The sequence below is a fragment of the Periophthalmus magnuspinnatus genome, chromosome 3 (assembly GCF_009829125.3).
Source record: "Periophthalmus magnuspinnatus isolate fPerMag1 chromosome 3, fPerMag1.2.pri, whole genome shotgun sequence".
Lineage (NCBI taxonomy): Eukaryota > Metazoa > Chordata > Actinopteri > Gobiiformes > Gobiidae > Periophthalmus > Periophthalmus magnuspinnatus.
The window spans coordinates 26,667,389-26,693,739 of record NC_047128.1 but is presented as its reverse complement, the minus strand read 5'-3'; the positions used below and the strand labels follow the sequence as shown (position 1 = coordinate 26,693,739).

The 26,351-nt window shown below is 39.1% G+C and overlaps 2 protein-coding genes across 3 annotated transcripts; both read right to left on the bottom strand.

Annotated features, from left to right (window-relative positions):
* Window positions 1-8,400: 8,400 nt before the first annotated feature.
* On the bottom strand, window positions 8,401-21,126 carry cylda (cylindromatosis (turban tumor syndrome), a). Of its 2 annotated transcripts, XM_033983482.2 has the most exons (17): window positions 20,627-21,126; window positions 19,204-19,751; window positions 17,814-18,134; window positions 16,675-16,780; window positions 16,008-16,103; window positions 15,655-15,771; window positions 13,988-14,376; window positions 13,434-13,599; window positions 13,209-13,350; window positions 12,944-13,066; window positions 12,778-12,869; window positions 12,617-12,683; window positions 12,300-12,432; window positions 12,013-12,121; window positions 11,681-11,799; window positions 11,207-11,423; window positions 8,401-11,049 (listed from the first exon to the last, which is right to left on the bottom strand). In XM_033983482.2, exons 2-17 carry the CDS (start codon window positions 19,693-19,695, stop codon window positions 10,865-10,867), a joined length of 2,874 nt encoding a protein of 957 aa, XP_033839373.1. In that variant the 5' UTR covers window positions 19,696-19,751; window positions 20,627-21,126; the 3' UTR covers window positions 8,401-10,864. The 2 variants fall into 2 exon arrangements, with proteins under 2 accessions (XP_033839373.1, XP_033839382.1); XM_033983491.2 differs by lacking the exon at window positions 15,655-15,771 and having other exon boundaries at window positions 20,627-21,112.
* Window positions 21,127-21,305: 179 nt separating this feature from the next.
* Window positions 21,306-25,939, bottom strand: nod2 (nucleotide-binding oligomerization domain containing 2). Its single transcript, XM_033991877.2, has 11 exons — window positions 25,754-25,939; window positions 24,889-25,420; window positions 24,679-24,805; window positions 22,500-24,285; window positions 22,344-22,427; window positions 22,194-22,277; window positions 22,039-22,122; window positions 21,835-21,918; window positions 21,677-21,760; window positions 21,516-21,599; window positions 21,306-21,436 (listed from the first exon to the last, which is right to left on the bottom strand). Exons 2-11 carry the CDS (start codon window positions 25,393-25,395, stop codon window positions 21,367-21,369), a joined length of 2,994 nt encoding a protein of 997 aa, XP_033847768.1. The 5' UTR covers window positions 25,396-25,420; window positions 25,754-25,939; the 3' UTR covers window positions 21,306-21,366.
* Between the last annotated feature and the right edge of the window lie 412 nt (window positions 25,940-26,351).

Genomic DNA, 26,351 nt, shown 5'->3' with positions numbered 1-26,351 from the left:
CACTCAATATTAAAACTGGACAATGCCATACCAAAATGCAATGTTTCTGTGATAAGATCATTTTCTTAGCTTGTTCCTTTTTAAATTGTATTAATGAAACATCAATTGTCTCCTGTCTCCACCTTCATCTAAATTGCACTATGAAGTCAAAATGCTGAACAATACATCTTGAGCAGTGCTATTGTGGCATGAAATTGAACATATCAGTCCAGCGCAGCTAATAAGGCCCGTGTTGAAATTGTACATTGACAAACGCATTGCATTTTCCTTCCCGTGCGCTGCTTATTATCAGTTACTTGTAACATAAATTTATGCAAATCCGGTGCTTGAACTTTACAATCCTCTGCTGGGGCTATTCATCTCCTTTTAAGTGTTCATTTACATGTGGAGTGCCCTCATGCATCAAGCCGTGTCATTTTGAAAGCAAATATTAATCAATTTTGTATTGTGGATTGGCCTCTAGAAATGAGGATTACATGTGGTGGCTGTGGGAAGAATCTACGTAATGTGCGTCTTTTCAAAAGATTCTGGGCCTAAAAGGAGTAATCATGTGAGCTGCACACATCTCAGGTACATATGTAATCATACTTCATTTCAGGATACTTCCCTTTAGTCACAAGTCGCCTGTTTGTCTAAGATGATAATACAGTCTTAATCATTCAGTATGTTGCTTATTTGGTCTCACAGGTGGAGTACCACAGCCAAGACACTTAGAAGAAAGAAATATTGAATCAAAATGAATGTATCATGTGATCTTTTCCCATCTAAGCTCTTTCTCCAAACAAATGTGAGAGACTGTAGGCCAATGCAGTTTAGATTTAGTTTAGATTTTCAGTTAAAACATAAAATATTTCAACTGAAAACAAAGACACAATTGTTTATTGTCAAATGTCAGTTGTCAAAAGTTTTATATCTTTAATGTCTTAATTTTACCTGTGTACAATGTAGTAAAAAAGTGAGTATTTTTATCCTTTAAGACAATTCTAATTAGTCCATTAATATGTGCTAACCTATTAGCATTTAGACATAGCAACTTCTCTGCACCTATAGCCTTAAGCTTTAAATTACATATGAGAAAGGTAGTGACATATGGCTTGTGATTATAACAAAGAATACATGAGAATAAACAGGAAGCTCACACGAGTGTCATACTGTTGTTTAAATGTCACCTGACATGAGCATTACATATGTCCCTGAATGTTGACTAACATTTTCAGAAAATTGCCGGGGGGTAAACCATATACGGTTCAAACATGGATAAACGTTTTACTGGAAGACAATATAAAAAATATCAAGATAAAAATGATTCATAAAACTTTTACTAATGCTGTAAGTTGTGTTTTGTAGTTTAATTGTAGAAGACTAATTGTTGTGGGAGTTCAAATTTTATGTTGGAACATTCTCTATGGAACATGCTTTTATTAAATTTCTTTTTATTTTAATGAAAAATAACAAAAGTAACGGAATAATGCCAGTATTGTCTCACTGTTGAGTTTTCAGACACTGACTCACAGATACAGTAAATCCAGACAGACTGCAGCCTTTTTCTCACATGTTTCATCTTATGTTAGATCATTATTGAGCTGCCACATTCAAGTAATCATAACACAAGTCTCACTTTCACAGGAAGTCAATAATAATAATAATAATAATAATAATAATAATAATAATAATAATAATAATAATAATAATAATAATAATAATAACAATAATAATAATAATAATAACAATAATAATAATAATAATAATAATAATAATAATAATAATAATAATAATAATAATAATAAGAAGAAGAAGAAGAAGAAGAAGAAGAAGAAGAAGAAGAAGAAGAAGAAGAAGAAGAAGAAGAAGAAGAAGAAGAAGAAGAATAACAATAAAAAATATGTTTTGTTATATCACCTGCAACTCTTATGTGAACTTGATTTGGCAAGCTGTCATACAACCTAATACCAAAATACTGAGAGACATTGTCCCCACACACACAACTGACAGGCTTGAGACGAGCAACCTGATAAAGCCGAGCAAGCAACTAAGTCCAAAAAGAAGCATACAGCAAATACAGCCAGCGGCCCCATTTCCCTAAGGGCCCCTCCCACTCAATAGCGTCAGAGTGGCCAGACAAACGATGATAAAGTGATCCTCTCATGACTTTGACAGGCACAGCAGACAGCGGCAGCACTAGCCCACGCAATAATGCCACTCACCTGGGCTTTAGCCGCAAACACTGCCCAGAGACCCGCGCCCACACACGCCATCATGGCCCTAATTATTACACACAGCTTGTTAATAAATAAAAGCATATTGTCGCTGTCAGATCAGGAGCTGCTGTGGCTTGTGTTTAAAGAATTGGGGATTATTAAACTGGTCAGAGTATAGTGCTATGGGTTGCTCCTGTGCTTTTCTGGATGCAAAACTGTTTGAGAGAAAATAGCACCAAGATATTTTATTATGATATTGTGATATAAAGAATGGCTAATTGTGACAAACATACTGATAGAAATCATTGTGTTTACTTCACCTCATCATTCATCAAGCCCACTGGTTCAAAACTATGAAATCGTTTATTGAAAGTAGTGCAGACTTCATTTATCCCAGTGCAGTTGCAGATTTAAGGCAACAGTTACAAGTTGGTATCTCAAAATGCATCATACATGGTCAGCATATAATTTATAGTGCCTTATTATGCTCAGTGATGTTAATTCATACAGAAAGTCGTAGTTTACAAAGGCCAGACTGAGTGCAGGTGATCCATACGGTCAAGCATGTAATACCAAAGACACTAGTCTCCAGTGCACAAACGCCTCTGGGAGCCCGAGGCTCCATTTCTCTTAATTCTACTTGTATTGCTTTATTGAAGTGCAGTATTTCTTAACATATGCTTTGTTTTGAGCCCTTTTTGTCTGTGGTAATGGAATGTCAGCTCGCTGCTGTCGGTGAGAGCCGCAGACGCTTGATCAAAGTGACCTCTGCACCCCTTTGCTCTTGCAAATCAATACACACGGTCAACAGGAGCTGACAGAGGCAACTACAACATATAATAAATGACAATTCACCATCACAATGGCCAGAGCATATCTGACAAGCGGCGTTCATGGCAGTCATTTTCATGTGTGCCAAGCTCTTATGTTCAAAGTGGGATTCATTTGGCCCGCCTGTCTCCCACACATGCTGATATTACAGGGCTGACTTGTAAGCACCTCATCCCCCAGTCATATGCTGCGCTGGAGCTGTCCCGCCAAGTGCTGACAGAGGCGGCGTATTACAGTGGTATCTTTTTATTGTTGTTGTCTTTCAAACCGAGCTTATATTGAAAGCAATTTTCCTCTTAAGGGAGCAAATAGTTCACAGCAAATTGTGACTGCCATCGCTTGGTGATGATTGGCTACATCTTTGGAGGTGGCAGCCAAGAATGGAAGGATTTCATATGTGGTGGGGAAAGGAGGAAAAGGAGCAGTGCATATTAAAACATGTGTTGTGAAAAATGAGTGTGAAATCTCACACGCGTGCTCCGGATGATGGGAGCGGCTGCTGTTTTTGCAGGTGAAGACTGCTGTGTCTGTGCAGGCATAAGCAGGTGTGAGGAGTGTGAAGATGCAGTTTGTATTATAAACTATAGAGCGTCACAGCATTGTTACACTGGCCATTTCTTTCATCTACTGCACATTTATATATGGACTGTAGAGGATTTGTAACTGCTGGCAGTGTGCCAGACACCCAAAACAGAAAGACTAATTAAAAACAAAGGACCTTTGGCATGGGCTTTGCTCCAGTGAAAGAAAACAGACCCCAAATGTCAAACGGCTGCCACTTGAGCTGGGGCCCAAACTATTACTCCAATTTTACTGCTGCCACAGTTCTGACAGTGTGATTTCTTGAGTGAATTAATATTTTCTTTTGCTCTTAAAACTTAAACAGTGATACTTTTAAGCTTCTGTGGGTGTTATCCATGTGACAAGTGAAATCTGAGATTTAAAAGAACTGGTCTAAATGCGTTAAGTCTAGCTAAACCTCACGTACAGCCCTAACAGAGTGGTCAACAGGTTTGTCTGCTGCGGCTGCTGCTAATTGCCTGGTCCTGACAGTCCTGTGACTGTGGACATAATGAATTATGAAGGTGGTACTCCTGTCGCTCTCCTGTGCACACTGTGGATAAAGCTGTTTGTTTGGACTGACCTGCCCCATCCATTAATGGTTATTGTTTTCTCTAAACATGACATTGATTCAATTTACCAGCGATCAATGTGCATTGGTTCTGACATTCAGATATGACCTTAAAGCTAGCCACAGCCTCAACTATGATGAGGATTAAACTTGTGTTAATGAGGTGATTTCTCTTCACACAGGGGCATGTGACACCACCTAACACCAATGGTCAGTAAAAATGAGATCAATTATTGCAAACAAAATCGCTTTAACTTGATTACCCTTGCACCCACTAATTTGTGTAATTAATAACCTTCCCTAAGCTTCAGAGAGAGTGCTTTATTAATAACAATCTATACATGTGCTCCTTAATGAAATGGCAGGGGCCAGGTCATTTGTTGTAGAGGTAATGTCATAATCAATGGTACCAACACACTTTAATTACCACACTTATTAATTGTTACAGTTGGATCTGAATGCAACATGCTGTCAACCCCTTTGTCCCTCTATGTATAGCAATCAGTGGATTGAAAATGGCAAATCTAATTAGCCATTCAGCAGGCAGGCTGGGAATCCAAATGAGACGGTATCAGGCCTGACAGCTGGCAGCCGAGGCGCCGCTCACACTGGGCAGTGAACAAAACCAGCTTTATCCCGTGCCCCAGGAAAAACAGAGAAAGGATGTATCGCAAACTAATAAATACATTCACAGCAGCAGCCTGCCATATCGCACAATGCTGCAATGAAATGGCTGCTTGATGCCTTTGTTTGGTACAAGCAGTGTTTATGCATTTATCAGTGCAGACAGCACCTCTTCATCGGGCACAGAGCAGGTCTGTGCTCCACCAGCAGCTGAGGTGTCTCTGTCTTTATTTCATGTAAATCTGCAGTGCACTCTACAGTACAGGAGACAGCATCAATACTGTACTCAACAGTACTTTTAATTCTAGACATAGGTCAAAACTTTTTTCAATGGACTAGACATCATGGGTTGAGTGTTATTATTGTTCAGAAGTACTTTATAAAACATGCAACTGTCAGTGTTAGAAGTTGTGATTTGGACTCGAGTCAGACTTGAGTCACTATTTTGAGGACTTGAGGCTTGACTTAATAAAATGGACTAAGACTTGGGACTCCACTTGGACTTGAAGGCCAGTGACTTGGGACTTGACTTGACTTTAGCTCTGTGACTTGAGATTACTTGATGCTTCTCAAAATAAATGTTTTAGAAAAGACATACTTTTTCTAAAGGAAAAGTAGCTCAACTACAATTGTGTTTGCCTCTCTCTAGAATATTGCAGCTAATATTTGGATATTTTTACATTCATTTTTGTTACCATGACTTTTTAAGTAGTACAATTTATTTTAAAAAGTATATAAATTACAAAAATGCAAGCTCTATTCAGTACTTCAGTTTAATGACTTGAAATGACTTAAAGCTCAGAGCAGAGGACTTGAACTCGACTTGGACTTGAGCGCCACTGACTCGGGTCTTGACTTGGACTTGCTTTTCTTTGACTCGGGACTTTACTCGAACTTGAGGTCAAAGACTTGAGACTTACACCTCTGGGAAGGAGTAGTTGAGAACTTTAGTTGTCCCTGTGCTGACTTCTTCACTTTTTATCTGCCATCTAATTTTTAAAAATTGAATTATTTCTCTGAGTATATATGGATAAAATACAACAGTAGCAATGTTATAAATTGTAAATTTGTTGTTTTAACATCATTTTATCATTATTAAAGACAAAGCCCAAATGTATTTACTCAAAAACATTCACAACAGGGACAGTGAAGCAGCTTTTAAGTTATTTGATTTCTCTTAACACCCAGATAAAAAAGTATCCACATTTAACTCCAGCAGACGCTACCTGTAAATAATGCAGCGTGGAGGTGACAGCCAGGGGGAGGGGGGCTGAACAGGTGGAAGAGCCCTCCCCAAACTATGAACCAGAACAGTCACTATAACACAAGGGCGCCCTGGCTGTAGGCTCGGCCCGCACTCCAAAACAGTGATGAGCAATAAAAGCCCTGTGCACCTTAAGTGAGAGATGTGACTTTAAATATTTTACACACATTGTGCATATGCAATTTACCCACACCTGGCTCTGAGCAGCAACAACATCTGCTAACTGTGCTCTAGAGGCTATTAATTCTTCATCTTCAGCGACCATGGTTCTTACTCTAATGTGGGATTATGTTAACTTATACTTCAAGCTTTAAATGAGAAAGGTTATGCAAAATAAACTTGAGATTTGCAGGACAAATATTAAACCAACAAACTCCATTCCACTTAATGTTAACTTAAACTTGAATGTCATTATTTGTATGTATTGCATTCTAGCCAATGTCTGTAACTGCATTCATAGTAAACCAAGGTACAGTGACAGAAGACAGACTAGTGCCATGACATTACATCCAGAGGCTCTTGTGTCGCTCTGATGGATTTAACAAACAAATAAGCAAAGTGGCACCAAAACAGCACAGATCAAAGTAATGAGGAGATATGTGCATGCTGTGAAATGCCTGAAGAAAAAGTCCCATTTTACATCTAGTTTAAAGTGACAGAAAAAGGTGTAGTTAGCAGCTTAGCCCATAAGCATCTTTGGTGATTACACTACTTTGACTTCATCAGAAAGTGACCTTTGAAGAGACTCAATCACACTGTTATCATGATGGAGTTAAAGCAACACCTAAGTGGTAGATTAAGTTAAAACTGATTAGTTTAAAAGTCTTCATGCTTCATTCTTCTTCATCTTCAGCTGCGGAAATCTCTTCTTTCCTGTTGTCTGGAGGGCTCCAAACATGTACCTTCCCTTCACACTGATAGGACTCTTCTGTTTACACGTGTCTTTCCCATGGGAATCAAAGCAAGTCTGAAGTTCAGTGCAGGTTCCAGTGACTCTCTTTGTTGAGTGAACAATTTGACCATGATATCATTTTAACACAGGCTTCTGTCTATGGATGATGGAGATGTAGGAATCATGGCCACACAGCAGCAGCAGCAGTAGCAAGGTTATGAAATCACAAACACTCTTCTCTATCCAACTGACAAGTGTTTTGTTTCAATGTTTTGTGAGAATTCCTCAGATGAGATTTTACTATCTTTTAAAGGTCACCAAAATGACAAAACCTGCCTTGGTTTGGCGAGAAGACAGTGTATTTGGGTTTGCTTGGTGTTTTGGTGGGGGAGGGGGGACTCAATGTGGTTCAAATGCTGTCATTGTGCTTCCTGTTAGTGTGTCTAAAGGTGGGGTTAAGGTGTTGGCTGGTCACTGGTTGTACTGGCTGTTTATCATAAACACTGCCTAGCCCAGAGAGGTCCATCTGCTTTGATTTTATTTAGTGATTCCCCCCAGGGGCCCTGTGCAGGAGCCAGAATAACAATACTTTAGCCCATCTGTTCATGTAGAACCAGCTCCGGCTAAATTACCACGCGCTACGAGCGGCTGGCATATGCTGTGGCATAAAGCTACAAGAGGGCATTGTGTGCCAGCTGTTGTGTTGACAAATACTTATCAGGCACTTCTGAAGTCAGCTTGCTAAGCTGGTTTCAAGTTTGACTAAAAACTAAACGGAGGTGTGGAACATAGCTCCTGTGGGGAATGCATGTATTATACATGCTGCATTATCTCCGGGTAATGTTTTATCAGAACGCCTGCCAAACTGGGTCACTACATATCCTGGGCTTAATCTCCTCATGTAGGCCACATCCACCACCAAACCAGTACTGAAATAGGCTAACCACAGTGAAGTATTTTTATCCTTGTGTAAGCATGACAAACTAAGATTGTATTGTTGTAAGATATGTTTATAAGTCAGTGGATGATCACTGCTTCTAAGATCTGCAATGAAGATCAGAATGATCTTATAAAAAAAAAAAAAGCAGTAATTTTTCTTAAAAAAATATATATATATATAAATAAATAAATAAACTAAAAACAAATAAAAATAAATACCAGTTCATCAAAAAGGTTTACACTGCATCCCCTTAACATTTTCTTCCAGTATTGAACAATTTTAAGTATCATGGTGGCACAATAAAGTATAATAAAAATAATACTAATAAAAAACTTTAAATATTCTATACTATAATACTATTAACTATTAAATGCAAGAAAATATGTATATACTTTGTTGTAATAGTAGTAATTTTAGTTATGTATTACATCCTGGGGACAGATATTGGCTGCAGCTGCATACATTATTATTATATTTTTGAAAACTAAATAAAATAAAACAGTGGTCTTGAGTCCTGGAAAATGGGCTTTATTTAGATAAGATTTACAGGAACATTATGGACATTACTTTCCACCTGTCACATGTCTGCAATGCACAGATGCCACAGAATAGTTGAACTCTCTCATAGAGAACATGCTTCAGTCAGTGACCATAACAGTGCAGTTCACACAGATAGGCCTGTTAGATCCCTCGGTCACAATAAACTGCTGCAACACCAAAGAAGAGGGAGCCTTGTTTAAAAGCAGCCCCAAATACTCACTTTATAATTCCTCTGTGACTTAAGAAAATAAGGATTTGGACAATTGTATACTGTAATTTCATCCTAATGTTGGTTTCGTTTAATTTCAAATGGTGTGATCCGGACAATAAATGATATGCAGCAGGTGAAACTACATTAGAATGAAGTTATTTTTGTTCTTTAAATACATGCAGATATACAGTTTATAGTCTCAAAGCTTAGCACCCTGATGCCTCTTCATTCTTTACACGTTTCACTGTGTCACTATTAACATTCAGTAGTTGCTATTAGGACAGCGTAAACTACAATGATTCACTTCAAAATACAGTTGAAGAGCAAAAGGTGCACCCAACCCAGTATCAACCCTGTTTCAACTTCTTAAAAAGGGAGACAACTTGGTCGTCAGATTTATAATAAATAATATATTTTATTAGTAGTAGCTAAAAAGAAGAAACTCTCATTTACGAGTATTTTTTTTTTTTTTATAAATGTTACAGTATTTTTTCCTTATGGCAGGGCGTATCAGTCGTGTTGACATATTTCAAAGACAGTCTTTAAGAGACAGAGAAAAGGCTTGGAAAAGAGCAAATATAAATTAGTCAACACTACATTATGTCAAAATCTCACAAACCAAACACTGCATGTGTATTTTTCACAACACACTTAAAAAAAAATGACCAGACCATCCAGTCTTGTTATATAAATGCATGGAGGAGTGCTCACCCAGGCAGCTTTACAATAGGAGCCATTGTACAAGTCTCCCTTCATGCATTTATCTGGCATCTACTCTGCATCAGCAATGCAGGCCATTCTTCAGAGCTTAAGAGGAAAAGCAAATTTGTATTCTGTAAGACAAAACTCTTATGCTCCCCAACTAACAAACTAGCACTCACTGTGACTTCTAATGGCAGAGCAAAAAGCACAACCTAAATGTTTCCTGATAGGTCCACTTAAGAAAAGAGCAAAAGTGCAGCATTGTTTGAACAAAGAATGCAGTAAAACATGAGACTTTTATAATGGCTACGACTATTTCTGCTGGACATATAATGACATTTACACAGTGTAATGGGCAAATGGACAAAGCGGTTCACAAAGAACAGAATACTCTGGTCCTAATGCAATGCACACTAGGTTGACATCTATTTTCATTGTGTCCTGACCTGGTTGTATATATGCTACTAATGATTTACAGAGACTACAGCAGTATATAATAGGGCTGCAACTGACCATTATTTTAGTAATCAACTAGTCACAGATTATTTTTTGATTAGTAGACTAGTCAAAGAATTATTTCTTTTAAAAGAGTTTCAAAATATTTTTCATAACAATTTAAGGTTGAAAGATGGTGACTGTATTATTGATGTTAAAACAATTTTTTTTTCACATTCTAATTTAAAGAAAACATACCAGTATGCCATTTATCTGGTATTAAGTATAAAGCTATAACATACATATATTATTATTTTATGTTGTGTTCATTGTAAACTGCAATATTGATTTAAAACAGCTTAGTAACAGACGGGTATTGTGTTCAAAACTGCAGAACTTCATTTACATGTTTTTATTGTTGAAAAATGGCCACATGACTTTTTTGAATCCTTCGTATGATCCAGAGTCTAGATTTATAAAATAATTTCAATAAACTACAGAGCAGGGGGCAGAGATAGGTAGATGCAAATTGTATGAGGACAACAGAAGATTACTCAAACATGCAAGAATCAACAGAACACTCTTAGTAAGCTTATGATGAGGGAACACTGTTATAACATGATTAAAAGGCTGAATTTGCATCATACATCCCCTTTAATAATGCTGCTGTCTTTGTTATAAATGGTCATTTGGCATGTGTGGCATGCATCTATTAAATAATCCAAATCATATTTTGATAATCATAGTGACTATTGCAACCCTAGTATATTGGTAGGCTGAATATGAATATTATGTCTTGGGTTTGTTGAACTTTGTCCTCCTTGTGCAATAAACCCCTAACGCTCCTTCAAAATATGAAAGAAAGATTTGTAAGGCTTGCGTCAGTATCTTACAGGCTGTGAGAGCAGAAAGCTACATGGGACAACATGAGAACCACAACACTTAACTATTGCACAGTGCAAAGAGGATCTTCATCCGGAGGGCTGGACACCCCCAGAGCTGGCTGCCTTTTAAGTTGCATCTTTTAGTTGAGTTTGTCGGTAAATATGTTGCAAATGGAGGGTGGAGTTGTGACTAAAGCTTACAGAGATGACTCTACTTGTACAGGCTCATGGTTGGGCTCTGGTACATGCACATGTAAGCATCACACAGGAGGCGCCGCGCCTGCCCTTGGATACTCTTAGGGTCCAGGGCGTGCAGTTCTTCTGGACTCATTTTAAGGTAGGCTTCCACCTCTGGACATGGAGACACCTGGGGAATGTTAAACCCATTCTGTCCTCCTGCACACACACCACACACACAACACACACCACACACACACAGGACCCATTAGATGGTAGTAAATGTCATAATAGTCGAAGAGTGAAAGAATTATTACATGAAAGTAATTTTAAAATTACCACAAGAAGCATAATGTTGTTAGCCACAGGTACTTACCATCACGGTCAGCCATGCTATCAAAGAAGAGCCAGGCTGAGTCCGCACTCCCGTATTTGACGAAGGCCACATAGTGACTGGTTTCTATACAAAGCACAGCAAACAGCTCCATCCTCTGGCGGGGGAAGCTCCCCTGTCGACCCATTCCCTCTTGGAGCTCCTTGGGGACAGAAAGTTTACCATGTCGATGTGCTTTTCTCTTCGGGTGGAGATGAACCTGAAAGCAAATATTTATACAACCCAACTTAAATGTGAGCGGTATGATGTTTATTTTAGTATAATGTATACTATGGGGTCCAAAATCACACTTATAAATAATTAATCCAATCAAACCATATTTTAACATGAGTGCTTTGCTAAATGTTCTTTGCAGAGAGGCTGTGCCATTCCCTGGTCTACAGTGCCACCAAATGGACATTGTTGATAGCCACCTATGGTCAAATTGCTGATACTTTGGTGCCCTCTTTTGGTTACCTGTGTATTGCACTTCTCACAGAACTGTTTTATCTTGCCAGCAGTGATATCTCCATCCTCGTAGCAGTCTCGACACTCGTACAGAGCCAGGCCGCCACAGATTCGACATTCCCTTGGAGCTGGATAACAGAACAAATGACACTGTGAAAAGTAGCACTTGAAAAACCTAAAGGCTCACAGCTTTAAAGAAAGAAGGAGGACTCCTTTATCTCAGCAGAGTTGCAGGGACAACTCAGAGGAATTCCATTACCAAATGCCAACTGAGCTTTGCCTTTCTATTGATCTACAAGACCACTCCAGCACCATGGAACCAAATAATGGGCACAACTCACTGTCATCAAGTAGGTCTGTGATGTCCAACTCCAGTGAGGGGAAAATCTTGTTGAACATTTTGAAGTCCTTGCCAAAGCGGGGCATCTGGATGATAAGGCAGGAAGGAGCCTGAGGTGGGTCAACAGACACTCTCTGTTAGAGGGCATTACATCAGCAGAGGACAGTGCTCAAATACAAAGATTGTGAGGGTGTTTTATCTATAGTAACTAAGAAGAGTAAAAAACTAACTTAAAAAAAAGCTAACTTGAGTTAGTATGTAGCTATTTGCGAAAATGACTTCAATTACCTCAGCAAACTTGAGGTCACTGTTAATGAAAGACCATTCTAGAAGTTGCTGGATTGTGGGAACACCAACTTTGTCCTTTTTGTCCATAAATATCTGATAAAAATAACAGTCTTGAACTTTTTGACCAGCTGACCTGTAAAGAGAAGCATTTTGTGTAAGTGTAAATAAAATGTAGTTTTGTTCCTATGCCTTACACAGATGAATTGTGTGATTTCACGCAGTTTAAAAGAACCTTTTTGACTGAGGCATGAAGAGCCCACCCGAATACTGAAGAAAATTTGAGTACTGAGAAAGACATTGTTTTTTCATCATTTTACCTTAGTTTTAGTAAAGGATCCACTCTAAGAATGTGATGAAACAGGATATTTAAAAACTCCTCCGGGTCTAAAGAAGAAGACGAATGAAGACTCATTGAAATAAAAATATGATAGTGATTGCGCAATAAAATATATTAAAAGGGAAAAATGTAGTACTGTACCTTTCTCTTCTGATGTAAAACCTGATGCCGCCTCCACCTTCTCCAAAATTCTTCTTAGCTTCATAATTTTGGTGGCACACACATAACCATGTCTGCAGGGGCCAATTGAAGAAAAAGGTCAGAGTATGTTCAACAGACAGTAATGTTTTAAATCACGATCACTTACATTCGCAGGGGATTAACTATCTCTGTGCGCAGCAGCTCCTGGGTCTCTCTGTAATATTCCACATCTGTCTTAGAACGTGGTCTTAGCAAAACCGTATCCAGAACAGAGCTAAAAGCAAAAAGACTGCAAAGAAAAAACAGAATGTCAAATATAAGACTCTTTGATTATAACCTTTTACTCATTTATGTTGCTGCAGGGTTCACCTTCCATTTTGACTAGTGTTTCTGAATGAAAAATGTAAAACCCCAAACCACTGCATACTGACCAAAAGAGAGTAGAGTCCAGGTAGCAAGAGTTGTAGTGGCCCTGGATGCCCTTCTTTTTTCCCACCATCACATCTAGACCATCGTTCTCTGTCCGGGGTGGAGTGTTTTCATGCACCACCTCACTTAGGTAACCCCCAAAAGCTGCAGATACAAAAATAATACATTTATAAAGGCACAGTCTACTCTAATTTACCTTAAAACCCTTTCCCAATTCTACAACTTACCAATGGAGTTGCATCTCTCTATGGGGTTGGAGGAATGGTGTAAGGAAGGGAAGCGGGAGTCGGGCCGACAGCACTTGAGCTTTACAAACAGGGCTTTTTTTGGTGGACAAGTAAAGTAACGAGTACCTTTGAAGGTTCCATCAGTGCAACCAGGACACTCCTCTTCCTGAACATAAAGAGAAGAAAAGCACAAAATATATATGCATACATACAACAAAGTCATTGAGAACATTTTCTAAAAACAGCCTAAACACAGGCTTTATAAAACCTAGACTAGATAATGCTTGTTGAATTAACATTTTGAACATTTCTTATTACAATAGTGCATTACAAGAGTTTTTTGCAATAATAATAATAATGCATTTGATTTACATAGCACTTTTTGGACACCCAAAGGCAGTATAATAGCAGTATGCCCAGGAGTCACTGATGCTGTGCTTAGCATCTGAGATCAAACAAGATCAGGTATTCTCAAGTTCACAAGGTCGTGTTGTATTTTTCATATTCATTATGGGTCCATCCTACATGCACTCACACACCAGTAAACAGCTCACCAATTCCAGTCCAGCCAGTGGTTCCAATAGGCCAGGGGGCAGTCCCACCCAGCGAATGACACCACACAGAGGGGGATTCTCCTTCACTTCCACCAGAGAGCCCACCTCCAGGCCTGGCTGTCCATGAGGCGGTGTGGGAGGTCGAGGGGATGATGGTGCAGCAGGTAACAAGGCTTCAGGCTGCTCCCCCATCACAGACTGGACAGAGAGGGACAGGGATCCATGGCTTATGCTATCATTGGGCCCAGTCTTTCTGTTCAAGCTAAAGGGCAGGGAGTGGAACTTGTTATCACTGGACAAGGAGGCTGAAGGGGGTGCTCTGGAAGGCGGGGAGGCCTGGTTAAAGTCAGGAGGAGTTTCAGTGAGTGATTTCGCAGGGTCCTCTCCAACTGTAAGAGAACAAGAAAATAATAATCAAATTTTCAGCTTACACAAAAAATGTTTAACAGTGCTTTTATGAGAAGGGTCATGCCATGGTGGCACTTTTCTCAATGACAATGAAAAGTGATGGAAGATTCCAATGACAATTTTCTCATACAGATTACACATTACAAATTACACATTCAGTACAGTAAAGTTACAGAATCTACTCAATGGAGAAAAATGAGAAAGGGATGGGTTTCAGTGTTCCACCACTAGATGTCAGAACAGAAGAGATTTTTAGCCAGCTAGCAGCCAGATATTTTTAGAAATGAAAAATGAGTAATGAATGTGCTTCTTTCCATTTCTTTTTATTACTTATTTATTTTTTGTTCCAGGACAGACCTTGGGAAACCACATTTCACTACCACTTTCTTGCTACATAGAGAATGTTTAATTGGATGTTTTAAGTTGCATCTCAAGAAAGTGCAATCATAGAACAATCACAGGATGGCTGAAAATATTGGTGTCTATGTATAAACACCCACCCAATTTGATCCACACAATATAAAAAAATATAGAATGAGCTCAAAAATAAAATGTGACCAAAGAAAAAAATAGGCTTTTATTAATGCATTAGTTGTTTAAAGTACATTATTCTAAATGTTGTATTTGTGCAGTGTAATGTAGGAGAAAGTAGTGGTGTCAACATTATTAAAAGCCTTCACACAACACAGAACACATGCACGTGGTATTTGACACCGAATAGGATGAATAGTCAAAACTGGTGGACAACTCTTCATAACAAGCTACTGCAACAAACCACATTTGTGCTTCTGCTGAGATTGTGTTTCTAGCATATTTTATTATTGTTAAAAAAACAAAACAAAAAAAAAACCCAACAACACTAGGTTATAATAGCAGGTATTTAGAGTTTACTGCCATTTTATTTTAACAGAAAACTGTACATTATAAGTATCATGCAGTTATATAGTACACTATCTGACTTACAGCCTATTTTGGTTGATAGAGCACAGTGATAGTTGCAACATAAACTGAGTAGTCGTGCTAGGCAGCATTTTTTGTGACTGTTAAAGACTTGACAATGTTGAACAGACTCTTCATACATTTGTTATTTTTGTGTTGTGCTGTGCCGTGCCGTAGAAATCGTACAGTAGCACAATAAGCCTCTTGAATCAACAGAAAAAACAGTACATATGGACATATTGTTTTCCTCTCCCTGTGGAATGTTGTACACAGGAGCTTGTTGGGAAGATGACCAACATCCCAAGTGACCCATGTTTTACCTTCATCAATGTACCATGTGCTTTTGGATTTGGACTGAGCAGGGGGATCAACAGAGCTGCCATTTAAAGTATAGTAAAATTCAGACTTGCTTCTACTGCCACACTGATGACCTAAACCTGTAAATCACACAGTACAGCAACACACAGAAAAGGACAAAGTGTGACAATCATCGCTGGCCCAAAGAAGGAAACGTCTGAGAGGACTATGGAGAAAAGCAAGACCATTTAATAGGACACAGTCCATCACTCAACTGTTTGACAGTATATCTAAAAACATATTTTCCTAGTGAATACCTTAAAAAAACCAAAACTATTATGTCATAAGAGCTTGAGTAAGACTTAAATGTAAATACCTTTACTCTTTGGTTTGCTTTGGCCAGATTTGTCATTGTTGGGACCTCTGGAGGGAAAACTGTGCTTTTGCAGCCTTTGGTCCTGCATGGAATATTCTACAAAGAAAAGGCAACACTTTAAATCATTCACATATAATACTGGCATACATTTATTTATATTTATATTTATATTTATATTTATATTTATATTTATATTTATATTTATATTTATATTTATATTTATATTTATATTTTCTCTTATCTGGCCCTTTTTAGTAGTGTATATGGCCAAATTGGTAAACAAATTAACTATGATAAAATTCTAATATTGCAAATAATTATACAAACCTATCATCATTGTTACTTTTTAAATGTAAACATAGGTATGATTAACTACTCTCGTAATAAAGATTGAGATAAATTAATGTAATTATAATGTGTACAGTGATAGCAATGATAGCAGCATGTCCTGAAATGATTCAATATGGTATGGTGAACAAAGCAGAACCACAACTATTTCACTGGATAAAAACAAGTGTCAACAAAAGAGTCTTTGTTAGTGCTGCAGGCAAAACACAAAGTCCGAATACTCATGAAGAGGTCAGACCCAGCACAGCAGCAGTTTCAGAATCAGACTTCACATGTTTAGCAACAAAAGGCAAATTAGCAATGCTAGACTAGTACTTACCTGGCATTACGTCACAAATGGGGACTAGTTTTGTATGCTCCAAACTGGCAAAATTACATAGTAGCTTTCCATCAAACACACCATCCCAGTCGCCAATAGGATTGTCCTGAAAGAATTGGACACATAGTGAGGTGGCAGTCTCATCCCATGTGTCAAGCTTCCGCTTCTAATGTTGTAGTGACGGAATCTGTTATGGTCTTATTACTATAGCACACTTATGTTTACTCCTCTCCTCCTCCGCAGCAGCAACACAACCATGCTTTTCCCTCATTTAGTGTGAAATCTTGTGCTCTGACAAGCTATAGTCACTCCAGAAAGCAGGGCGAGGCTGAACACAGAGAGTGCCAGAGCAGTGGGCTCTCCTCAGCTGCCTGCTGGCCCCTAGCCATGCCGTTGGGTCATAGAGCACAGCGTCTTTACCTCACTCCCCTCGTGACTGCCTTGCCTTTGTGTGGGTGGCTCAGATACACCGAGTGGGATGCTGCTGCCGCTGCTGTTGTTGCTAACAATGAGCATTCTAATGGTTTTGTTATAAGTTTCAATCTCTCTATGACTACAATATCCTTCCCACCTGACAACAGTAGTCATAGATACTAGCCACTGTGAACCCCGGCAACAGAGCTGTAGAGTAGTAAACAGAGCCCTCTGCTTTATCATACACATTGATAGTCTTGGGAAAATGAAGACCATTGTATAAACATCTAAATCAGCTACAATAATATCACTATGTACCGGATATTCTTCTGGGAAAAATAAGCTTGTAATGTCATCCCTAAACCACAGAAAATGAATGTCTACACTTTTCCTAGCTATTAGAGGCTTTTAAGCTATAACATTTTGTACAAAAGATTTTTTTAATGAAAAAAAAAAACTTTTTTAAGTTGACTTCAGGGGTTCTGCGAAACAATATCTTGTTTTATGTGTGCATAAAAATGACAATAAATTGAATCCTGAATCTTGAAAAATAAACTTTAGAATTTAACCAGTAGCAAAACCCTTATACAAGATCTATGCAACAACAGATTTGTCCACATTCCCCCTCTGCTCTGTATGTATGGTTTCCATATATTCTTCTGTAAACAAAGGTCTTGCTGTTTATGGAAATAATGTCTGTCTCTTGTAGACAGAGGCTTACTCACCATGTCCACTCCTACATAGTAGCCCAAACTCTCATTTCCTGGCAGCAAATCACAAAAAATGATGGTGCCTCTCTCTGGGCCGCCTCTGGTCTGCACTAGGACCCTGGAGTTGATCTCCAGGGGTGGAAGTGGAGGATAGTCCTGATCATCATCTACCAGGCTGACATGTTCCACATCCAGCTCCCCCAAACCATCTTCATCATCCTCTTCCCAAAGTTCAAGTTTGTCCAGGGCCACAAACACACCACACTCGTCTTCACAGCGGAAAAGCTGTCGGCCCTGATAGGAGCCCTCTGTGAATCCTTGTCCCCTGCCCTCCTCCTACATGAAGACAAGATCATATTACATAATAGTATTAAAAAAAACAATTAAAAACATAACAATAGAATGCCCATAATCCATAATTGTTTTTGTATAATGCACAGTGTAAGATCACTAACCTCTGACCAGTGGAAATTGGAGAAGTTACAGAAGTCAATATAATAATATTAATAAGTTATTTACAGTTTACGGAAAGCCCTATGTTAAATACAATTTATAGAGGAAGTATTTTACTTCTATGGGTTATCAACTGCCAATACATAACATATTTAAATCACCACATTACCTGTTGTTGTTTTGAAAATGCTATATTAGCCAAAAACAACATATTAACCTGCAAGTTTCACTTGTTTTTGATGCTCTAAGTCTCCCCTCTCTTTGCTCTCTGCATTAAGTCGCTCCTCCTTCAGAGTACTACCACAACACAATCAGCTTGCATCATGCTAATGAAACTACTGCACATCAGTGTGTACAGTTTTGCATCATGTTTTTGTATATTTATGGAGAATTGCTCTGTGGGAGCATGGATGAATTGAGCATTGCACAGAATCTTACAGCTAACCATAAGGAGGGTTTGAATTTGCATAATTCCCTCTCTTTAGAGAGGAGAGGAAGGTCTCTGTGTGCAGGAGTGCTGCCCCTAGAGGTGGAAGTGGGGCACTTTGCAGGATTCCCAGAGGACAGGTTATGTACTGTGTGAAATATGCATGTTATGGATTTCATTTTATGGTTTATTTTCCACTGTACAGTGATTTAAGAACTGATTTGTATGACATGATTCAACAGAATCATCCTGACATGATTTGGCTGTCTGAAGTTCACCTATTGGTCATTTGAAAATGTTTATGTGGCAGGCCTGGACATTGAGACTAAAGACTCTTAGTTGTGACTGTTATGATGGATATTGTGACATGTATCTATGACTGACACTTTTGAAAGTGTCATATACACTCAAATGGGCTGGGCACCTTAGTGCATGACAGTTAAAATAAAAAAATATTCATTCATGTTTACTGTAAACATATATGAATAAAATCATACCAATGTGAGGATTAAGCAAGGCGCTTACCAGTAATTCAACTCCAAACCAGATCCCAGAAAGAGCCCTGTCCGGCAGCAGAGAGCCCTTAAAGCGGACCACACCAGGCAGCGGGTCATCTCCTGACCGGAGCTGGACACGGACCTTAGAGCCACAGTCAATGTCTCGCACACGCTCCAGACGCGACTTATTGCAGAGAAGGCTGTAGCGTTCTTCACAGTTGGTGATGGGGAAGAGGAGTTCAGCCAGTTTCTCATCAAGCTCAAGGACGTCCCGTTCATCCAGGCTAAGTACTACATTGGTTTGGTCAAGTATGCGCAAACTTTTCTTGCCCTTGCAAGGTGGCAATGTGCGCCCCAGGCTATTGCGCTCCTGGCACGCCTGGCCAAGACTTCCACGAGGAATCCTCAAGGTCTTTTGGGGAGGCTTCTCTACTGTGCACTCTTTGACCACCATGTAGAAGCGCCAGTCCTCCCTGAAGCCCCCACTGGGCTTCTCCTGGCTCCACAAGGCAGAGCTCATGGCTGCCCGATAGGCAGTGAGCTGCACATCAAGGCAAGCCCGAGTCAACTTTATATCTGGCAAAAAAAAATTAAATATTAGTTGACATACAGCCTATTCTAAATAAATTCTGGCATGGAGACAACTAGAGTTGAAAGTTATGTGAAACATATTGCAATTTCAATTGAGTGAAAAATCAAGGTGGTTTGGCAAAAAATAAAAAAACAAAACAAAAAAAACACTCATCTCTATGTCCAATAAATCAGAGCCTAGTGTCAACATTAACAAACATTAATACATTTATTTTGTGAGTTTATTTAATTTAATTTTAATTAATTTTATTTAATACTTGTAAGTCAAAATGGTACATTATTTAATAAAAGCATTAGATCAAATTAGCATTTAGATCTGATATCAGTTTATCATCTGTCTTATGGTATTTCAGTTTGCCTCCACTTCAAGAATTTTGACTATTCTGATGACACAGGTTTAATTATTATGAGGTATAATTACAACAGTTGATTGTGTATTAGGTATTTTTTTTAGAGCTTGCTGTGCATAAAAGTCTAAAGGCCAACATACAAGACTGATGGAGTTCCCCTAACACCTAAGCGGATCACATGCACTGTACGGATCAGTTGTTGTCAACAGAGCTTCTGGAATAAATGGTACAGGACCAAACTTTGAGCAAAAATGAATACTTACAATACTTATACGTATCGAACCCTTATATTAACACATTACTTAGGTCTTTGTAAAAAGAAAAAGACAAAAATAACAAAGCTGGTGTTCTAATAATAACAACATACACTGTTGCTTTGATAAAATTAATGAGAAATCAAATGTGTCGTCGGAGCTGTCAGCTGCGCTTGGGAGGGGGCAAAGTGGCTACAGCACAACAAGCTAATATTCACGTAATAAGCAATTACTTTCAGTAATGAGTACGCCTTACCTTGGATGTTGAAATGATGAGTCAGACTGCACAAATGACTGCCATCTCAAGAGCCCATTGTATTTGTACTTAAGCTTCTGTAAAAAGGCTGTGAGGCTGTATGCTCTGATTAGCTAAAGGGCTAGCTGCTGTTAGCGCTCTATGCAGCGGAGGCTTTGAATGAGGTAAACATCACGCTGGAGTCACTTCAGTCATCTCAGGGGCTGTTCGGTGAATGGCAGATGACTTCCACCCTCTTAACCATAGTGGCAGTCTGTAGATAAGAAGATTCTCGTCGGAGAGCGGAGATAGTTGTACAATGTGCTGCTTTAGATATGACATGTATTATTTACAGGAGACGACCTCACAGTGCTCAAAAGTATGCTGTCATCGGTGTTCTCGTCGCTCATTGGTCAGATTCATCAGGCGGACTCGCTGATTGGATGGAAATGGAGGCTGTGACTTAGGCCCACACTGTGGGGTTTTCCCATTGACAGCAGCTCACTGTGTTAGGTTGCAGAGTAGACACTGAAGGAAATGATGCTCTTAATGCAACTAAGTTACAGCTGAGGCCTACACTCTATTTTCATAGTTATAAAGTATGGCATTTATAAATTAGATGTCAGTTCTGCAGATTTATAATCAATGAATTTCATTTCAATTTCACGAAAGGCTGGAAATAATTAAATCAGGGGGAAATGTGTGATTAGTAGCTTAGTCTGTTTAATACAATTTACAAATGCACAATCAATATAAGGCTTTCAGATGATCAGTCGGGACTCCTGTGCAAATTCTTCAATGTCCTCCTCACTGAGGTGATTTTTTTTTAACCTGCCATAAAAGAAAAGAGATAATAATCCACTAGGCTACAAGAAGAACAGGTTTGAATGGAGACAAATGCAGCACGCACCATACAGACTTCACTCTGATGTTGTGTTGTAATGCTTCTCTCAGGCTGTCCACACCTGGACGGGTTATGCAGTTGTCAGTCAGCCTTTGGTAGGACGTAGTTCAGTGAATATGATGTTGTTGAACCAGGTTTATAAAATGTTCTTATAAATGTCGACTTACCAAAGCTCTTCCAGTGAAGTGCAATTCCTAATGACATTGGCGAGAGCAAAAGCTCCAGCATTCCCAACACCATTGCCTACCAAACTAGCATTACAAACAGAATTGATTATCTTTTGACAAAAGACAATATAAAGCTGTTCCGATTGCTCCTGCGTTACCTGAGCCACACCAGGGATTTGCTGTTTTCTAGTGCATAAGCAAGAGCTTCTGCTCCTGTGTCGCCTATTTTATTTCCCCAAAGTCTGGTGATGATAAAAAAATATATATTTTTAGGTCTATCTATTTCACAGACTACAAGGACATTTATTTAAACTTATTTACACTTATTAGTTCTGTTTGAATAGTAGTGTACTGTGCAGTACCCTAAATACTTCAGTGAATGATTCAGTTTCAAGCCTTCTGCCAGTTGTTTAGCTCCTTCTGCACTTATATTATTATTTCCAAGTCTGTAAAACAAACAAAAAAATGTTTTGTACAAGCAATACTTAAATAATCATTCTCAATTCTGTGAGCTGACCTCAGAGCAAAGAAATTTTGCCTGTTCTTCAGGAGCTCCGAAAAGTATTTCATGCTATTATCAGTAAGTTTGTTGTTAAAAAGCCTGGAAAATTATTATCACTTTATTAGAGTTGAGACACAGATGGAAATGTTGCTATTTACTACTTACGCAATTTTTTGGAAATTCTCACAGAGGATTCCTTTTGTTATCAATTTGGAAATGCCCTCATCTGATATGTTATTGTTTCTGAGGCTGCAGAAAAGACAAGTGCATCAGTTCTCCCTCTGTTTACAGTGCAGTGTTTAATAATATATGAGTACTTACTACAGTGACTGGCAGATGTGCAGACAGGGAAGAAGTTGCTCTATGCCAACATCCCCAGCAGAGTTGTAATCAAGCTGGAGGCCCACAGGGTTTTTCAAATGCTGCAGGACATAGGCCAGAGCAGTGCACTCCACTGGACCAATGTTGCAGTATGTCAGTTTGAGGTGTTGGACATCCATCTTGCTCATGGCATCTTTAGCTACTGCGCTCTCCTGCATCTCATAGATGCATTTGATGAGCCACACAAAGCCTGGCATTGCATGCATACTTTTCTTTTCTCCTTGAACTGGCTGAGGAATGGATTTGAAGTGTTTGTGCAAGGATTTGGACAGACATTTAGCCACCAGTTTAGCTCTTTTCTCTATATTGGCTCTGGAGCAGCACTGGAGCCACAAAAACTGATGTCTTTGGGACAGTAATCCACATAGAAACATTGCTGTTATTTGTATATTTTGATGTTTCGCTTCTATGGTGTCTCTGTCGTCTAGGGGTTTTTGCTGTTGCTCAGAGCTGGACAGACAACCATGGAAACATGTGCTGCCAAGGGGTGCCATCAGTGGGTCCTGGGTTTTAAAGAGTCTGGGTATGGTGCAGTGTTCAATGGTAGTAGACAAAACAATGAAGGCAGCTGCAAAAAAACACTGTATTGTTACATGGAGAAACTCAAATGTTTTAATGTGGTTTGAAGACATGCTTTTGCTTTGAATGAGAAAACCACTTCCAACGTCCATCTCTGTGACCCCACATTTGTTCAGCTCTGCCTGAGAGAATACATAAGCAGAACAGTTTATTCCAACAAAGGCTAGTTGTCCCAAATGTAAGACAGTTGTGTGATGCTGCAGCATCCAACTTAATCCATCAGTTGTGTTAACTGAGCTATGACGCTGGAAGAAATGCTGCAGAATCATAAGGTAAGCATGTGTAATCGTCTTTGGACTTTCCTCATGACCGTCCAGTAGCTCCTTATGGCACTGAGAGACAATCCAGCACAGGACTGGACTATGGCACAGTCCCAGTAAAGCTCTGTTTGTTTTTAAGGACTGCAAAACTTTGACTGCCACTGTTGGATCATTGTGGTGTTTCCTCACAAAGGAGTCAATGCCGCTAGGGGAAAATCCTTTTAGAATCACCTCTTTGCGAAGGTGCTTCTTCAAAGCAGGACTGACAGCTTGTGGTCGACTACTCACTATTTTGCGCACTCCTTTCATTAAACACCCCTGGAGTAAATTAAACAAGACTATGGGAACTGGTGCACACTGGGTTGGGCAGCAAAGTCTCTGTTCATCTGAAAAAGTATCTTTGAGTTCATCCAGGCCATCAAAGGTAAAGAGGATGAGATGGGGATTGTCTAAAATGAACTGAAAAATCTCATCTTTGTCCCGGTCCGGCCAACAACAGTGCTGAAACAGTAAGTCTATAACAGACAGCTCTCTTTGCTCTGAGTTTAATCTCCGACAGCTGAATGGGAACAACAGAAGAAATTCTTGTAATGCTGCCCCTCGGGCCCAAAGCAGGTGCAACCTTTGGAGGAGGGTGCTCTTCCCACTGCCTGCATCTCCAGATAGCAGCACAGTGTCAGCCTCAGTGTTCACTGTGCCCACCACCCCGATTATGTCCTCCAGGGTCACACACACACAATTAGCTTCACTTAAGTCCTGTGGCAGCTCCAACTGGCCCTCTGTGTAGATGTCATCCAAACGCATGACGCTGCCTCCTCCATATGTACCAACAAATGATGATTGGGCCAAAACGGAACTGCTCAGCTTTTTCTGGTATCTAGAAAACTCTAAGAAAAGAATGTTAGAGTAATGGCAAGAAGACGAGCATCCACCAAATACAGTTAGCAGTGTTTTATTTCCCTCAACTAGGAATGGTATGTGTAATTGGTTTTAACATTTGATTTTAGCATATTCTGATTATTATATATTTATAACTATTTCCTAAATTCCTGCAACACCATAAAACTATTTTGGTTACAACAATTAATATGCAGCTTCAACTGATTACTGATGAATACTTTTTCACTGAAAATATTATTATTAGGCCTAAATGTATTTTTCCAACAACTTACTAAATTAGGTTGATACACTGTATGTAAATAAATGGTTAACCTAAACTTTCCGTTGTGAGAACTTCCCCAATTAGCTTAAAAATGAACAAAAATTAATTCTATTGATACCTTTAGGTAAACTTTGTTCACTCCCTTTCACGAGTGAACCACATGTCTGTTGTTGCTGAGCATACTTTAAGACAACTTCTCCTGCAGGATCTCCTTTGGCCAGGACAAGGTCAAGCAAAGTTCTCACCTGATGAAAATGTAAATTAGATCAGTTATGGCTTTAAAGGATCATAAAAGTGGCACTGTCATATAAATGCTCTACAAAGTTACCTGCTGTGATGGTGTCCTTGTGGGGAGCTTGACCACGTCACAGTCCAGTGATGAAAAATGTCCTGAAGCAACCAGAGCATCCAAGAGTCCATCCACGTCTTTAAGCTCACGTACCAGTCTGGCCCTTTGCGTCATCAAGGCGTGGGCACTTGTTACGTCCCTCTCTTCATTTATGTTTTCGTTACTCCCAGCACGTGTAAATTTGGGCAGAACCTGTTGGAGTGCCGTCATCAAGTACATGCATGGCTCCACACCTTTGGAAAAAACCAGGTCGAGCAGCTGCCTGGTGTTTGTGTGGAGTGACCGCCCTGGCACAAGTATATTTTGGTAGTCCTCCCATGTGAGCTGCTCCTGTGACAGTAAAATATCCAAAACGCTTTCCAAATATTCACTTGACCCGCTACGGCAGAGTGCGTTCACGATATCTACCCTTTGTCTCAACACAAACTCCTGAGCCAACATCGTTGTTTTGTGTTCCTCCAACATCGTAGACTGAATCAACTGCATGGTAAAGACATCCTCCACAGGTTCACTAAGGAGGAAATGTTCATGGTACATCTTAATCCAGCACAGACCCAAAATAATGAATTACGCACAATTACGCACATGGCCTAAATCTTTCTTTCTTTATTACGCACATTGTCTAATTCTTTCTTTATCTTTATTTATACAGGGGAACCCAATGAGAGCACTTTGGCTCTTTTTCATGGACGCCCTGTTTAAAATTAAATACAAACAGATACACAAACAAAACAAATAAATGAGGGCCTATAGCCTAAGTCCATATAAAACATAAAAACATGTGCCAGTGTGTGTATAAAAGTTTGTTACCAAATTATTAAATTAAATTACTTTTAAAACTTACCGTCAGAGTGCTCTGTAGTCCATGTCTCTACTGATATATGTTATGTGCGCTTCCTCATTCCATTTTTAGACCCAGTGAAACCAAAACTGTGTTACGGAAACGACAAACAACACCATCACAGTCAAAAGTCAAGCAAGCGTCGATTATTCAAACTTCCAGTGCTTCAATTTTGTAGAGTACCAAGACGTGACGTGATTACGTAGCGCCTAAGTCAATTTACTTAGTTCAGTGTCATTGCCCTCTTCACATTTTGCTTGCCCCGCACTATGCAAGAAGAATCCCCTACCACTTACAAGTTCAACCAAGCCATTTTAGTTACTTTCTTACTGAAGTCGTTAATTATTTATTTACAAGATTTTGACAAAAAAAAAGTTAAAACACAATTAACGTACACACTTGCAATACTGAGAATCAGCCACAAGATGGAGATATTTGTCTGCATAAGTAAACCAGCGCGTCCTTATTTTGTAACATGTGACTTCAATTATTGTCTTAGGCAGCAGTTTAATTGTGTATGGGAAATTGACTAATCTGCCTATTTTCCCCCCTAAGAAATTTGTAGACAGTTTTTATTGTTAAAGCACAATTGTAGATTTGT